Raw genomic sequence first — 16,244 nt, forward strand, 5'->3', positions numbered from 1 at the left:
CACTGAGTGTTCCCTAAGCACCATTGTTTGAGATGTTTGGACTCTATTATGTTAATTTGTGTTTTGTTGGTGGCTTTGAAACTGCTTCTTGGGTGTATCATTGTGACAATAATGTTTTATAAAGCCCTAGAAAACCAGTCTTATGATTCCTCCCTCTTCTCTCCCGAGCTGGTTATTTTATGAACATAAAATTAAGAGAAAGCCACCATGTAAGCCAGCTGCGGTGACAATGGGTCCCTGACAAGGGGTGGGTTTCTAGCTTGTCTTTGCTTTGCGACAATGTGGAATTGGTCAGAGATGTGGGGAAAATAGCCAGGTTGCTGTTGGCTCTGGCACTCTGCCAGATTTTGCCTCCTGTGTTTTCCTTTCACGTTCAAAGGCCCCACCCTTGATCTAATTTCTCCAAGGGGTTCTCATCATTCCAAAAGAGGCTTCTTTGGCAAAAGTCAAGAGCTCTTGCTCTAGAGAGCCAAGGGAAATAATTCAGGGCTCCAACCAAATTTCCTTGTCCTTCACTTTGCATTAGATGGGCCCAGTGGAAGAGACAATGTAATCAAAAGTGTAAGCACAGGAAACCCAAATAAAGTCAAAATAAAATAGAAACTCAGCCAGGGGGAGGGCTATACAGCTCTGAGGATGCTTTCCTGTTTCTCTGTCTGTCAGACAGAACCGGCTTGGGGAGACTTTCTCCTGTGAAGGACTAGACAGGCAGCGTTTCAGGCTCTGGGAGCCAAGTTTCTATTGAAAGCAACCAACTTTGTCCCGGTGTGAAGACAGCCATGGATGGTTAAGCAAGGAACGGGCATGGTTGCCTTCAATAAAGTGTGGACGCTGGAGTGTGACATCAGTGCCTCTACTGGGTGTCACAAAATGCCCTTTTTCTTTTCATTTCACAAGTTTCAGATGACGGGGCACAAGCATAAGGCAGTGCACCCAGCTTGGGGCCTCTAGGCTCTGTCTGGGAAAGAGCATTTTAGGAAGAGATGTCCTGTGGAACGACTTTTTGTCTGGACAAAAAGGCTCTTTGAGGAAACCAAGAAAACCAGTGAGAGTCTGAGGTGAGAGAGACGCTCTAGAGAAGAGTTTCTCAACCTCCTGAGAGCTGGGACACTTTAATACAGTTCCTTGTGGTGGGTTGATCCCAACCACCAAATTAATTTGTTGCTACTTCATAACTGTAATTTTGCTACTGTTAGGAATTGCAATGTAAACATCTGATATGCAGGATATTTGATATGTGACAATAAAGGACTTGTGACCCACAGGTTGAGAAATGCTGTTCTAAAGTCTTATAAGTCATTGAATACCATGAGGATATGGGAGGGACACTAACACAGGCTCACCTAGGAAACACAAAATATCCAGTTGTGTGGATCCGTCTCAGAATTTGTGAAAAATTAAGATTTGGACACATACACACAGAAACACACCACTACACACCTGCACACATATGATATACAATCATATAAAGTGCATAAATATACCTATACATATACATGAGTACGTGTGTATCTGTAATGTATATGGTGCATGCATATGCTTGTATGTATATGATGTATATGCATATGCATTTGTATATGTATATCATGTGTATAAGATTCATGTTCATGTGTATGTATATGTGTATATGGTATGTATATGATGTATTTGTATGTGTATATATATACATATATATGACATACATGACATACATGTATATATATATATATATATGTGTGTGTGTGTGTGTGTGTGTGTGTGTGTGTGTGTGTGTGGATATTCATGCTATACACTGGTAGAGAAGCCAGAGAAATATCAGATGATATGCTCAATTACTTTTTGCCTTTTTTTTTTTGTTTTTGAGATTGAACTTATGTCTAGAGAGATGGTCAATAAACCAGAGTAATACCCCTCCCTCTGTTCCCAAGAGGGATGGAGTCACAAGAATGTGTGTGGCCAAGTTCAGCTTTTTATGTGAGTGCTGTCTCAGGCCAGCTATTTCTGGCTGAGCCACCTCCTCAGCCTGAGACTTGGTATATCTCTGTTAGTGTTGGTACAGTCAATAGGTGCTGATATGCAGAACTTTCCTGGGGAAGTTCCCTGGGTCTTTGCTGTACAGATGTGCTGACAGAGAAATTCCGCCCCTAGGAAGCCTGGCGGTTTCCTGGTTGAATGCACATTAAATCACAATTCACACGCTGAGTACAGGTGCCAAATTCAAATGGCTAAAGATAGGATGCCCCTTAAAGGAAGTGTAGAAAGGTGTAGCAGTACCCTCCTGAACTGTCTGGTCCTCAGTGAAGTATAAGCCCAGTTTGTCACATTGTGGTTTTGTTGTTGCTGTTTGTCATTTTTACTTTTCTTTTATTTATTGGTTATTTTATTTATTTACATTTCAAATGTTACACCCCTTCCCAGTCTCCCCTACACAAACCCCCTCTCCTGCCTCTGTGAGGGTGCTACCCCACTTGTCCTCCCACTCCTAACTCAGTGACCTAGCATTCGGGGTCATCAAGCCTCCATAGGACCAAGGGGCACCCCTCCCAGTGATGCCAGATAAGGCGGTCCTTTCCTACGGATGTGGCTGGAGCCATGGGACCCTCCTTGTGTGTACTTTGTTTTTTTATACCAGGTTACTAACCAGGTTAAGAAATGCCTCAGTTAAAATATTTCTGTTTCCTTTCAAATAAAATGTTTTAAATACTGTTTTTCATACTGAAATATTCCACCATCATGCTCACCAGTCCACTCCAAGGAGCAAATGCTTTTGTCTGGCTGTTTTAGTGTTTTTTTTTTGTTTTGTTTTGTTTTTTTTCTGTCTGATTGCTGTGATGGATCATCCAACAGAAACGACCTAAGATATTCATTTTAGCCTGCGGTTTCCATTTCTCAAGGCATGGAAGGCATGGCAGATTCATATCCGCATCAGTGGGTAATGCGAGGGTAGGGCTCCATGGAACTTGATCACTCAAGAACTCAGGTCCAAGCAGAGTTAGAATTTAACCTTCCCTAGTAAGCCACTGTCATCTTTCCGAGCCTCACAATAGAAAGATGCCATTGCTTCTCCAAACAGGTCCACGTTTAAACACTGTGGGGGAGATACCATATACCAACTGGAGGAGCTGGCTTCTTCATTACTCATGAAAATATTGAGTATCTATAGCATTCTGGGCACAATGCAAGGGGCTACCTGTATGCTCTAACCAATACCATCTCTCACCTCAACCTTTGTAGCCCATGAGAAGAAATGAAAACTAGCCCATCACATCTATAAACAAAGTTTCCACAAGAATGGGATGAATAGTGCTTGCCCTTTAAATGACTGCAGAATTTTTTTTGAGTCTCTCATTTTATGTCACCCACAGAAGCCTGATTTCAATGACATTATGTCTATCATATTAAATATTTGTTGTACAGAGGGGGATGAGAGACGTGACAGGCATTTATTTAAATGAATTAATCAGAAGTCTGATGTGGGAAGCTTCTGCATTTTGCAAACCCGGATAAGGTCTGGTCCCAAGGAAAGCTGCTCAGGGGTTTAACAGTTTTAAGGTTAATAGAAAGATTGAGAATGAAGAAAGGGGCAGATGGCTTTTTCTGGCTAGCAGAAGGAACATAATATATAGGAAACAGTGCAAAGGACATTTAGCAAGAAAACAAACATTGATTTTAGATTGAGGACCTGATTTTACAGTTCCCCCCAATGAGTTCCTTATATGTGTTTGAGACCTAAACAATACTCAGCAGCTTGACACAAACAAAGCCTCAGGCCAGTTTCAGGTCATTGTCTTAGTGTGATCAGTAGGTAAATTCCCCCCTGACCATATTATGACATAATGCCCTATGTTAAGGTTGAGAAGACTGTTGTGGTAAAGTCATGGAGTCTTTCAAAGGACTATCCACAAATGAATGTGTCATAAGAAACATTGAAAAGAAATCTCTCTCTACCCTGTCATAGTTGCACAGAGGTGCTAAAGTTCATAAACCTCTGAGCGTCTGATCAGTAGCTCCAAGTCAGGCAAGCTGAGGTAACAGGTTAAAGTTCTAGAACAAGACTTGGAGAAGCAGTATAAGGTTTAGTTCTACAACAGTGCATGCAAAACTAAAGTGATATCATATAGTACCATCAATAAGCAGGGCAACAGATTCCAAGAAGAACCACTGTGCTTGCTGTTGCTTTGATGTTGTTTTGCCTCCAAGGCAGGATTTCCATTATTATGGAGATGAACTGCCTCTAATTATTGCAATAACATAATTGTTCCCTAGGGCAGAAGCCCTAATAACAGAACAGTATAGCTCTGCAGCAACTGTATGAGCTATCCGGAGGTCAGGTTTCTCATTAGGAGCACATAGATAGACAACGTGCCTCCAGAAGAGAACCTGATCGCCTCAAGCAATCAGCTTCCCCTCCCACACTAGGACTCAATCGGCCTTCTGGGCAAATGCCTGTCGTCACATTTGTTGTCTTCAGACCTGGGTTTCACACCTTGCATACAAGGTGGAGTTTCACAGCCCTGTGCTGGGATTCCCTTCCATGTTTTACATGAATTTCAATTCTTTTAAATGCCTTTGGGAAGACAGGCAAATTGAGGCCATGATCTGATTTCACCTTGGAGGCAGATGTCAGTGTCTCTAAAAAGACATGTGAACATGATTTTATTCCTGTTAGGGTTGAGTGTTTTAGCAGATCTTTAGCCTTCATGGGGTTATACTGTGTAGGGCAGGCAAAACCAAATACGTACTTTGTTCCAAGAAGACATAGTGAAAATTCTAAATGTGCAATGTGGTGTTTCTGTCTTTGATACTGATCCACAGTAATTTGGTCTAACATCCATTTATTTATGTATTTATTTATGTATGTATTTATTTATTTATTTATTTATTTATTTATTTATTTATTTATTTATTTGGAGAGATGACTCATTTTATTACTCTTAATTTGACCCCATCTTTCCCAAGTTAGGCTCTGGCTCTGTAGATATGCCACACACTCCTCCTCTTAAAAGTTGGAGCCCGGGGAGTTAAAGGGATAAATGATACAGCCTGGGGAAAGGCAAAGCTGATTATTGCTTAAACGTGGGAATGAAAAAGGCAGCATGGGAAATGAGCAATCTCCCTTTGGCAGTGGTCAAAGAACAGTATCTAGGTTCTTGGGATGAGTCAGTCCACAGTAAGTCACAATAAGCCACAGATGCTGTGAGGTCACCGGATGTCATTCAACATACAGAGTGGCTCCAACAGTTTGAAGACACATCCCTTTCAGGAGTACGGGCTTAGGCAGCTTTGGCCTGGTCTTCCAGTTCATCAAGAAAATGCTCTGGGGACAATGAGTAAAAGATGTTCCTGTAAATCACTAATAGAGGGGCCACAGATGCCCAGTCTGGTAACAATGTTTCAGGTAAACCACTGTGGCAGTGTTTTCTGCCACTAGAAAAACTGCACCTCCCCCATAAACTGCAGCTACACAGGGATCAAATTCTCCCTGATGGGTCAATATGCTGAACAAATGGGGCATTTGCAGTCTCAGCATCCAGAGGGTCACTAGCTCCAGGGGTCGCCATGCTGCTGTCCCACCCTAAGCCCTGACCCTCTGAAGATTAGAAGCCACTTGCTCTTTCTTGCATAATTCTACTGCTTTGGCTTGCATCTGTTACGTTCTAGCTATGATTTTATATTTTTATCCTTATTCTCCTTGACAGCTGGCTTCTTTATCTTCTATGAAAATGATGGTTCCTGAGGGCTCCTTCCGTTGATGGACAAAATGCTCTGACCTCAACATGGTTGCTGATGAGCTCCTCTTCAGAGCTTCTTACCTATGGGTGATGACTAGTTCCCTGTGTGCATCTCTCTGCCTAGCATGACGTTTTCAACTTTCTACCAGGAAATGACCACAAAGAACCCACTGAGTACTAGGCAGGGGTCTAGATGAATGTGTGACATATTGGAAAGGCAAAATGAACATATAGCGTCCAACCCAAATGATATGGGGAGGGAGGAGAGAAAGTCAGACAGATATAAGGAGCACTCACCTGTGCTAACTTGGAGACAGAAAAAAGGGGCCACAAATCATGGGTTGGAGGAGTTCCAAGAGGCAGAAAATGGATTCTCCTATAAAGTCTCAAAAAGGAATAGAACCTACACAGGTGAGGCCTAGTCAGGTCATTTTAGAATGTTGGTGCTTTCAGTGGTCATATATGCTAAATTGGTGTTGCTTAAAGCAAGAACACATTCCAAACACACACACACCACATACACACATACAAACACTTATACATACACACACATACACACATACCACATACACCCATACACACACATATACACAAACAGATATTAACTATTCTTTCCTTCACATTTCTTTTGAAGAAGTTTTAAAAAAATTATGTTCTGCACCTTACAGTTTTGCCTATATATATGCATGTATATTATGTGTGACCCTAGTGCCCACAGAAGCTAGAAGAGATCATCAGATCCCCTGGACCTGGAGTTACAGGTGGCTGTGAGTCACCATGTGAGTGCTGGCTCTGCCTAAGAAGTATGTACTACTTCCTAACTACAGAGTCATTGCTCCAGGTCCTAATTTAAAAAAAAAAAAGACAATTCCAGCAAATACATTGTCATTTACCTGCTGTTTAAGTAGAGATCCTTGTTGCCATGGTGTTTTTTTTTTTTTTTTTTTTTTTTTTTTATTCTCTCTCTTTCTTGATTTCTCAATCCTTCTACTTAATATATCAGTATAGGTCTTAAATTCTAGCCTATGCATCTGTCTCCTGTCTTTATTCAAGGGATGCTGATACTATTCAGCCACTCATGATTTTGATCCCAGACTGCTTGCTACCTATTGTTGGCCTCCCTGAGCTCACTCTCCTCTTTCACTTTGGTTTTTGCTGTTGGTTGCCGATGAAGCAATCTTTCCATAGCATGCACACAGCTAGGCATAACTACACAATCAAATTCTTCAATTCCATCGAGGGTGTTCAGGGTCAAGTCTAAGCTCCTCAGACATAAACATGAAATCTCTACAATCTATTGCTCTCTTTCGTTTTTCAGTGTTTCTTTCCAACACTTAATATACCAACTTTATAATCTAACCCTCAGTGTTACTGACAAAAACTCATGTGATCTTGCTCGTGGACCCTGGTAGTAGACTACGAGCATCTTGAGGACTAGCTTTATCTATTTTTTCCCCTTTATTCTCAGTGCCAAGCAGTAGGCCTAGTGAATAGCAAACGCCCAAGGAGTGTTTTGTTTCTGAAGAAAAATGAAGTTGGGTAGTTTTAAGCAGAGCATTATGCTGCTGTCCAGAATGAGGCCTGCGGTATTTAGGCTGTTTTGAGACTCTTTTCTGTACTATTCATTGGCCTACCTATACTTAGCTATTATCTATTAACTTTACATAGTGTATCACTTTTATGTCCATGAGAAAGTGAGGGGGGAGTAGACTATTCAAATGAGATTATGAATAAGTCTTTATTTACAGTGTTAACTAGAGTAACATTCCATTACTTTTTCTTTCCCAGCTTCAGTAGGAAGTAAACTATCTCTTCTAGGGGAATTTTTCAGATGTCCATACTTGCCTTTTAAACACCAGGTTATATTTTAAAGTAACTATTGATAGGAAGCAGTTTTCTAACATGACTTACTTACTTCTCCACTTCACTAATCTAAGTTCAGTAGACACAATGTTTCTTTTTAGAGAGTTCACTGAACAATAATGATCCTTCTCTGTATTGGTGAATAAAAAAGGCTTCTTTCCTCATGAATGCCACCTTTAATTCAGGGTGATATACTTTGAAAAAATTAAATTATTATAAAATTATTATTAAAAGAAGTGACTAATATGATGCAGGGTAAGTGGTGAAATTATCATATGAAGAACATCAGAAAGAAATGGAACATTCGACCTTGGGGAAGATCTAGAAGGGGAAATGTGAGTAGATTTTCAGTAAGTATATAAAAAGACCAGAGAAGTAAAGATGATTAGATTAGATTAGATTTGTTAGTATAGCTTCAGAAAGTAAGTGGATGGTACTGGGAATATCATTTCTCATCTACCTGTTTCTCCATCATTAGACATACCTGGTAACTGATGAAGGGTAAATCTTATGTGAACCCTTGTCCTGGATGAGGGACGGGATCTGTACGGATTATAGTAGGAGGCATTTGGCAGTGGTGTCTGCCCACACTGAATTCTCACATTTTGCAGTTGCAGCTGGATTTATTTGGTAAACCTTGTACAGCACTTTCAGTCTAAGGCAGTGGTTCTCAACCTGTGGGTTGTGACCTCTCTGACAAACCTCTTTGACAGTAGCAAAATTACATTCATGAAGGAGCAACAAAAGTAATTTTATAGTTGGGTCACCACACTATGAGGAACTGTATTAAAGGATCACAGCATTAGGAAGGCTGAGAATCATTTTTTTCTAAGTGGTTGGTGGAGGCATTTCTCCATATGCCTTCAAATATAATCGCCCTACTCATATCCACCCAATCAGTCCGAAGGGTAACCAGATACTTCCTGATTACACATGATTCAGAGAAGAACTGGGGCCAAGTCAGGCTTAGCTGAGACCTAGCAAATCTCCTCCAGAAAGTCTGTGATTCTTGGAATGTAGGGCAACCTTAACGGCTAATGGTCACCCTCATAATACCCACAGAAAACAGTTTGTTGGAGAATGGAACCAAGGTGAAGAGAGATGCTGAAGAGACACAGCAAGCATGACAGAATTCTGATGGTTTCTTGTTAGCCATGGTTAGAGTCAACAGTCTACAGACACATCATGATCTCAGGTAGGTGGCCAGAAAATTCTCATTCGTACTTAACCCTGTTGAGTTTAGTCTAACTTACAACCGTAAGAATCCATCTCAATGGATATAATGATTATCCTTGTATTTAAAATTCTAGGAGTTTAGGTTATTAATGACTTGGCTCTTGCTGCATATTGATGCTTTTGTTACAGCATAAAACCAATCTTATTTGCCTCAAGGGCCTTCTGTTGCAAAACTAAAAGTAAACAAAATAATCAACTTTATTCAGTTAGTAAACTTAATTGCTCAATTCATCCAAATGATTGGAATAATTTCCATGGTGACTAGTGTTCCCTCTCAAGGACTGGAGTGGTGAGGTTGTTCTAAACATCTGATATCACTAACACTAATAGCTTGGCAAACATATAAGAAAATAGAAAACATTCTATGGACATGTGGATGTGGGGCCTGCCCTGGAGCAAAGCTAAACAATTATTTTACTTGTTCAACTTTAATTTGGGTGGTTGGGTTAATATAAGTAAAGCAAAGTTAGTCTTTTAACATTGGAAACAAATAGAACTAATAATTTTATAACTACACATTTAAAACAACTAAAATCCTGCTGTTAAACCAGGATTTCCAAGGCTCTGGCCACTGAACTAACATAACCACTATCATCTGACTTTAAGATAAAAGATCCTGAATTTCCTTCATGTTTCTTTTTATGCTTTTGTGGCATACTCACTCATGGACAGTTAAGCAGTTGAAACTGGAATTAAATAGCAATTGATAAGCATGGTCTGATCAAATCTTTAAAAAATTGAATTTAGGAAGAACATTAATAAACTAGAATGGTGGATAATGAAGTTTTGTCTTAGTGTAGTTACACCCATGCTTTGTAATTACAGGATTAATAATTCACATTTAAAGGTTAAAGACTCACTATTTGATTAGGAAGAGAATAGTCTCAATAGAGAATTAAGGCTAATAAGGCAGTATGTTAGAAATTATTACTCAATACTAATTAACATTCATATTGGCCCACTATCTCAATCTTCTTCTAAAATATGGATTATAATTTTTTCACTCACAGATAACACTTCTGATTGATTTTGCTCATTTGTCCACTTAATTATTTTCCATCTCTACCAAGAAAAAAGAGAAAAACAGCATTTGCTGTTGCTAATGAGGAAACAATATTTAGCTTTGTTTGATTTCTAACTCTTTAAACTGTATGAAGTGGTCAACGGGGCATATGTCTTATGCCTTGGAGGTTAAAAACCTATAGACCTTCAACCAACTTGATTATATATCAACATTAGAAAAATGTGGTCTCTTGTTTCTAAGAATCAAAATTTCAAAAAAAAAAAAAAAAAAAAAAAAAAATCTAGGCATCTCCTTTCTCCTGGAAAATGAAATGGTCCAATACCAGACTTTCATCTTCATGTGGCTGTAGGGCACGGACGTCCTGACTGTTCCCATTATATTCCACTTGGCTGGTTTTGAGCACATCTATATGACCAAATCCATTTTACTTAATAATGGTGAAAGGAGTGCAGCAGATACACGAGAGCACGGCACCCATAATGGAGATGAAGTGCTAATAGTGACGCTTTAGGACCAGACTGGTGACACTAGTGATGGAGGTGACAAATAGCAGGAACTAAGTGACAGTAGGGAGTATCTTCAGCTGAAATACATTATTTGTGTGTGTGTGTGTGTGTGTGTGTGTGTGCGCGCGTGCGTGCGTCAAATGAATGTGGAAGCATGCTTGATGTCTATGAATGAAACCAACAACTTGAACAGAGAAGACATTACAATAAATATAGTCATAGAAATAATAAAATCAAATCCTTATAGAAACTGGCACAATATTATACTATTTTGTAAGAGAAAATTAAAATCAGTTATGTGAAAATGATTAAGCTTTAGTGGTAATGAACTACCATTAATGCAGTCTAAAATATTATGATGGCATGCATAAATATGCGTGCATAGTTAGGTTCTTTCTTTTCTTGTAGGTATGTAGCAAAATGATATTTTTCTTTAAGGTGTCACTGGCTTGTTTGGACTTACGGTGTATCAATAAACACAAAGCTGCTTCATTTCCAGCCTGAAATACTAAAAGGCTTGATCCTTTTTATTATGCAGTGGTACAGCAACCGAAAGAGCTGGTCTTCTGAGGCAGTACTTGTAGGAGAGCAGCACCATCAACAGAACTTTGCTGATATGTATTTTGAATGAGAAATGGTTTCTGACATTTTAGATCACCATGGATTCAGTACTAGCCTAGTGTGCTTCCTAGATTAGTTCTCAATAATTACATAAGTTTTATTCATTTATGGTTTTGATGTGTATTTAAATCTATTATCAAATCTATTATCATTTTATAAAGCACTTTATTTATGTAGATTTTATTTTATTTCTCTCTCCCTCCTTCTCCCTCTTTCTTCTACTGCCCCCCCCAACGTGGGTACGTGTGTGTGTGTGTGTGTGTGTGTGTGTGTGTGTGTGTGTTACCTGTGTGTGGGGGGGTAGATGTATGGAAGCCTGAGAAGGGCATCAAATCCCCTGAAGCTAGAGTTAACAGGCTGTGTGCCACCAAACATGAATGCTAGGAGTGGAACTTTGGTGCTCTTTAAGAGCTTTCTTTAACACCATATCTTTCTCCTAATATTATATTCTTAAATCATCTTATTTTTATATTAATTATTTTATTTATCTACATTCCAAATGTTGCCCCTTTCTGGTCCCTACTCCATTAATTTTTTACCTTATGCCCCCTGGAGGACTCATCAACTCCCTCCTCACCCTCCTAGCATCCCCTTCCTTGGGGCATCAAGTTTCTACAGGATTAAGCAAATCTTTTCCCACTGAGGCCAGATAATATGTAGCTCTTTTGTTGGTGGCTTAGTCTCTGGGTGCTCTGAGGGTTTCTGGTTAGTTGATACTATAATTTCCTTCAGTTCCTTCAGATCTTTCAGTAATTCGTCCATAGAGGGTTCCCAACCTCTGTTAAATGGTTTTAAGCCTTAAGAAATGGGAGAAGGGGGAATGGAATTGGGGGAAGGGGATAATATCTGAAATGTAAATGTAGAACATATCTAATAAAAAAGAAAAAATATATATATATATATATTTGTGTATATGTATATGAGCCTGAAAAAAAATGAAGCCTTATTCTAAGCAATGTACATGATTCATACTAATTATAATTCAATTACATTTAAAAATATGTGGCCATTAAATGTAATCTCACACAGCACATTTTGAGGAACACTAGGGAGAATGGATTATTGCCTGTGCTTCAGTAAGAAACCCTGCTTTCTTGTACTGTTGTATTGCTAAAATGATGTGATATACCTGTCGAACTGTGTCCTGAAAAGTTGTCTCATTCCCTATAGACCAGCAGTGCTGTCATGTTTGCAAAGAGAAGCTTCTTTTTGCCATAGATGGTGCTTTCTGTTTGGGTTCATACTGAGGTGAGCTTCCGAATGCTCAAACCTCAGTGGGTCATGTAAATCTTCTCTTCTAAAGTCCAGAAAGCATAAAGGAAGAGGGGGGCAGAAAACTCAAAGTGTGCAATATTGTATAATACTCTCTTGTGGGTAAGACACAGCGGCTGCATTCTTGAACGGCAGCATTAGAATTGCTTGCTCAAAACCTCCACCACACTTGGGCCTGCTGACATATTATGGAATGGGGTGGGAGTCACGAGACCCCGCTCCTTAAGGAATTATAGTCCATGGTCTTGGGGGAAAAAAGAGACATCTTCTCCAGTGGTATTGTTGCTGGTCCATGCTCCTGTAAGCAACCCTAACTGAATTCACTGGCTCACTGAAATGCACAAATCAAGATATGAAATTAAAAGGAAGATTAGGTAGGGAGAGAAAGGAAACCTATAGTAAAGGGAGTGGACAAGGGTAAGAGGGTGAAGATAATTTAAATAAATTATAGATGTGCACAAAATGTTATAATAAAATCTATTATGTGTAGTTAATATGTGTTAATAACAATGAAAACTATTTGCTTTCAATTTACAGATTTGCCTTAAAATTTGAATATTTTTCCAGTATCTACTTGTCTGCTTTCTTAATGTATCAGGAATCAGAAATGCCTGTTATGAAGTTAATACATGTGTGAATGTATATTACTTAGAAACCATACCGTTTGTTTATTAAAAAAACTATTAAAATGAACAACATTATCAGTGCGGTGATCTAATTTGTATATGCAAATGTGACGGTGTACAGGTGTAAAAGGGTAGATACACACATTTTTAAATGCTTCCTTATTGGATCTAGAAATACTTGCCCTTTAACATCAATTAAAATCATTATGTATACAGCTGGTAAATTCTGTCTTATGGGTGACAAACACAGGCTCATGCATAATTACCCTTTTTGCAACAGATCGAATACATTACAGAAAGGGGGTAGAGGATGTTTTACAGGGGTGACAGCTAAGACAAGGTCTTGGAAATATGTGTTACTTGGTACTATCTGATGTCAAACTCCAAGTAACTCATACAAATTTGCATCCTTTGAACAATATGCTTTCTGAATGCAATTTGTGTATTACAGGAAGCAGAGGCAAATAATTTATATATTAGAACAAATCTGATACCACACAGAGATACAAATGAAATGATGAACAAGAACACAGAGCCATTGGCTATAGGCCACCCACATAACAGAAGGATCGCGAGAGATTTTGGCAAATACTCGAAGAGTTGTCATGGTATGGTACTAGACTGACTCAGCTAAGCCAAGGAATTACAATGGGTAGATGCACACAGAAAAAAAAAATTAGGCTCACTGTATATTTTTAGCTGCTTACCTGCAGGCATCTTTTGAGTATTCATTAATTCTCTCTTAGAAGAATTAAAAGGCTTAGAAGGCTTCTAGAACTCCATTATTAAGAAGAAGCAATTGTTATCAATGGTCTTAAATACCTTCTGGATTTGATTATTTGCTCAAGTATAACAGATAGATAATCTATTACAAGTCAATAAAATATTTAAAATATTTCAACACAATACCTTTCATTTTCTCTTAATATTTCTCTTCCCTTTCTCCAGGTATAGACAGGTCTTGGGGATGCTTTTGGCTTGCACTCAATGATGACTTCACCTCCCACTTTGACAAGTGTTACTCTTTTTAAGAGTGTTCTTGAAAAATCTGGACTTTCAGCTAGAGAAAATATAGAAAAATAACAAATTATTGTGGAAGGAATAACAACTTGGCTTATTTTTCTTTCTGTGATAGTTACTATGGCTCATCAGAGACAGGAGCTAATTTTTTTTTTTCTGATGGAAAACATTCAGCACCGTGTGTTTGGATGGGTTATTAAAATATAATTCATGATTTATATATGATAAAGTGCAGCTGCTCTATGGATGTATAACTTGATGGATTTTGTATCCTGCATGAAGATCAAGATAGAAACATTCTTAGCCCCCTGTGGAGGATTCTCTTGAAAAATTTATTCTACCTTCAAATGGACAAAACTTTAAAAATTTAAGAGAAGCAATAGGGAAAGAAACAAAACAAAAAAGCCACAGTTGGCAAGTTTCCTGATTGTGTATGCTAACGTGCCCCCATTCTCTGACAGTTGCCAGTTTTGGTTTATAACACAGCATTCTCTCTCCATACTTTTCTCCCTCCCTCCCTTATTATCCCCTACCCTTCCCCTGCTTCCCTGCTAGGTCTTTCTTTGTCATTCCCTTTATCTCCCCCTGTTGGTATCCCTTTCTCTCTCTCTGTCTCTCCATCTCTGTCTCTCTCTATCTTGTCTGTCTCTCTGTCTCTGTCTCTCTCCATCTTTGTCTGTCTCTCTGTCTCTCTGTCTCTCTCTCTGTCCTCTGTGTCCACTAGAGAGTCCTTATATGAGTGCCTTTGAGTTCCTCTTTACAAAGAAGGGTTCTGCTCAACTCTTGTCACGGGTACTCAATATAATGCTTGTCCTGTCTATAAGAAATCACTAGCATTTGGTATAAAAATTTAGAAAACTGTTACACACTCACTTCTATTGCTCTAAAGAATCCACTCACATGTATACATTATGCTGTGCTGATATATTAATAAAATCAAACACTTACTAGTTTTGTGAAAAATAAATCATCTTTAGCCTCCAATAAGCAAATGAACAAACTAATTAATTAATAAAGTCTGTCTGTTAGATCTCTATTTTCTTCAGAGTTAATGTAGAGCTTCCATAGTAAAAATCTGTGTCAGAATTGCCTAGGTACAAATAATGTTGAGAAGATTACTGTGTGACTGGGCGTGATAACCAAGCTGGTATCATGTGTGAAGCTGAAATTAAATGGATCACTGAGCTGCTGACATTCTATGCTCTTGGTGTGTACTTTGAATTCATAACAATATACAGTTCAAGGAATAACTTGACAAAATTGACAAATAGAGTACAAGTCCAGCTGTGTATAATAAAAATTGCTCATTGTAATATTGTACTACTAATAATGTATTACCAGTATTGTCTACAAAGTTGCATCACAAAAGTAAAAGGGCCAAATGTAACATATCATTAGGACAGACTTATTACACACTTAGGAAATAAGACACTAACAGAAGATCTTAGGAAATATTATGTATGACTAAACTGTTATGCTATCATTAATATATCAAAGACACATAAATCAAATATATTATAAAATGTCATCTCTCTCTCTCTCTCTCTCTCTCTCTCTCTCTCTCTCTCTCTCTCTCTCTGTGTGTGTGTGTGTATGTGTGTGTGTGTAAATATAATTAGGTGGAAGAAATAAGGCTAAAATTACAGAAAAGCTAGGCACTACTCACTAGTGATGCATGTGGAAGAATGCATCAGCAGAGCATGGGTGAATGAGATTACCTGGCATCATCTTATTCTACAGCCTGCCTGTGTTGATCTACATTAATAGTATTTGGTCTAGTTGCTTCAATAGTAAATTCATGAACATGTAAAGCAGAGATTCTCAGCCTTTCTAATGCGGAAGCCCTTTAACACAGTTGTGGTGATTTCTAATTATAAAATTATTTCTTTACTACTCCCTAAGTGTAGTTTTATTGCTGTTATAAATTGTAACAAAAATGTCTGAAAAACAGGATCCTAATATTTAATTCCCTGTAAAAGGGTCATTTGACTCCTAAAGGGTTCGGGACCCACAGGTTGAGAACTCTGATGTGAAACATTTATGCTCTTTTGGTATCTTCTACTTAGCACTTGCTAAGACAGCATACATCAGCTATGCTCTGACATAGTAAATGTTTTGGCAGAACATACTTCTCAAATTAGGTAAACATCCAAACTGACACAAAAGCATAAAAATAAAATCAAGTCTTCCAGAGATCTTTTAAAGGGAACATTTGAAATAATGTTACAAACCCTTTCTCATAAAAACATCTCTTCTTACTGCTCTTTCTACACACATGCATTTATCACTCTAGGCAGATATTTTCATCTGTTCAGGAGAAATTCTGCCTCTGCATTCAAAATGAGTTTATATAAATCAAACTGTG

At 38.4% G+C, this 16,244-nt stretch overlaps 1 protein-coding gene across 4 annotated transcripts in view; it reads right to left on the bottom strand.

Moving 5' to 3' along the window:
* CNTN4 (contactin 4) overlaps positions 1-16,244 on the bottom strand; it is a gene marked incomplete at both ends in the record, with an annotated part of 500,648 nt that overhangs the window by 131,647 nt on the left and 352,757 nt on the right. For all 4 annotated transcript variants that reach the window (XM_080914740.1, XM_080914738.1, XM_080914739.1 and 1 more), the window contains one exon: positions 13,769-13,919. In XM_080914740.1, coding sequence (XP_080770866.1) covers positions 13,769-13,919 — 151 coding nt within the window. The remainder of the gene's footprint in view (positions 1-13,768; positions 13,920-16,244) is intronic.

The sequence above is a fragment of the Micromys minutus genome, assembly GCF_963924665.1.
Source record: "Micromys minutus genome assembly, chromosome: 3".
Classification (NCBI taxonomy): Eukaryota; Metazoa; Chordata; class Mammalia; order Rodentia; family Muridae; genus Micromys; species Micromys minutus.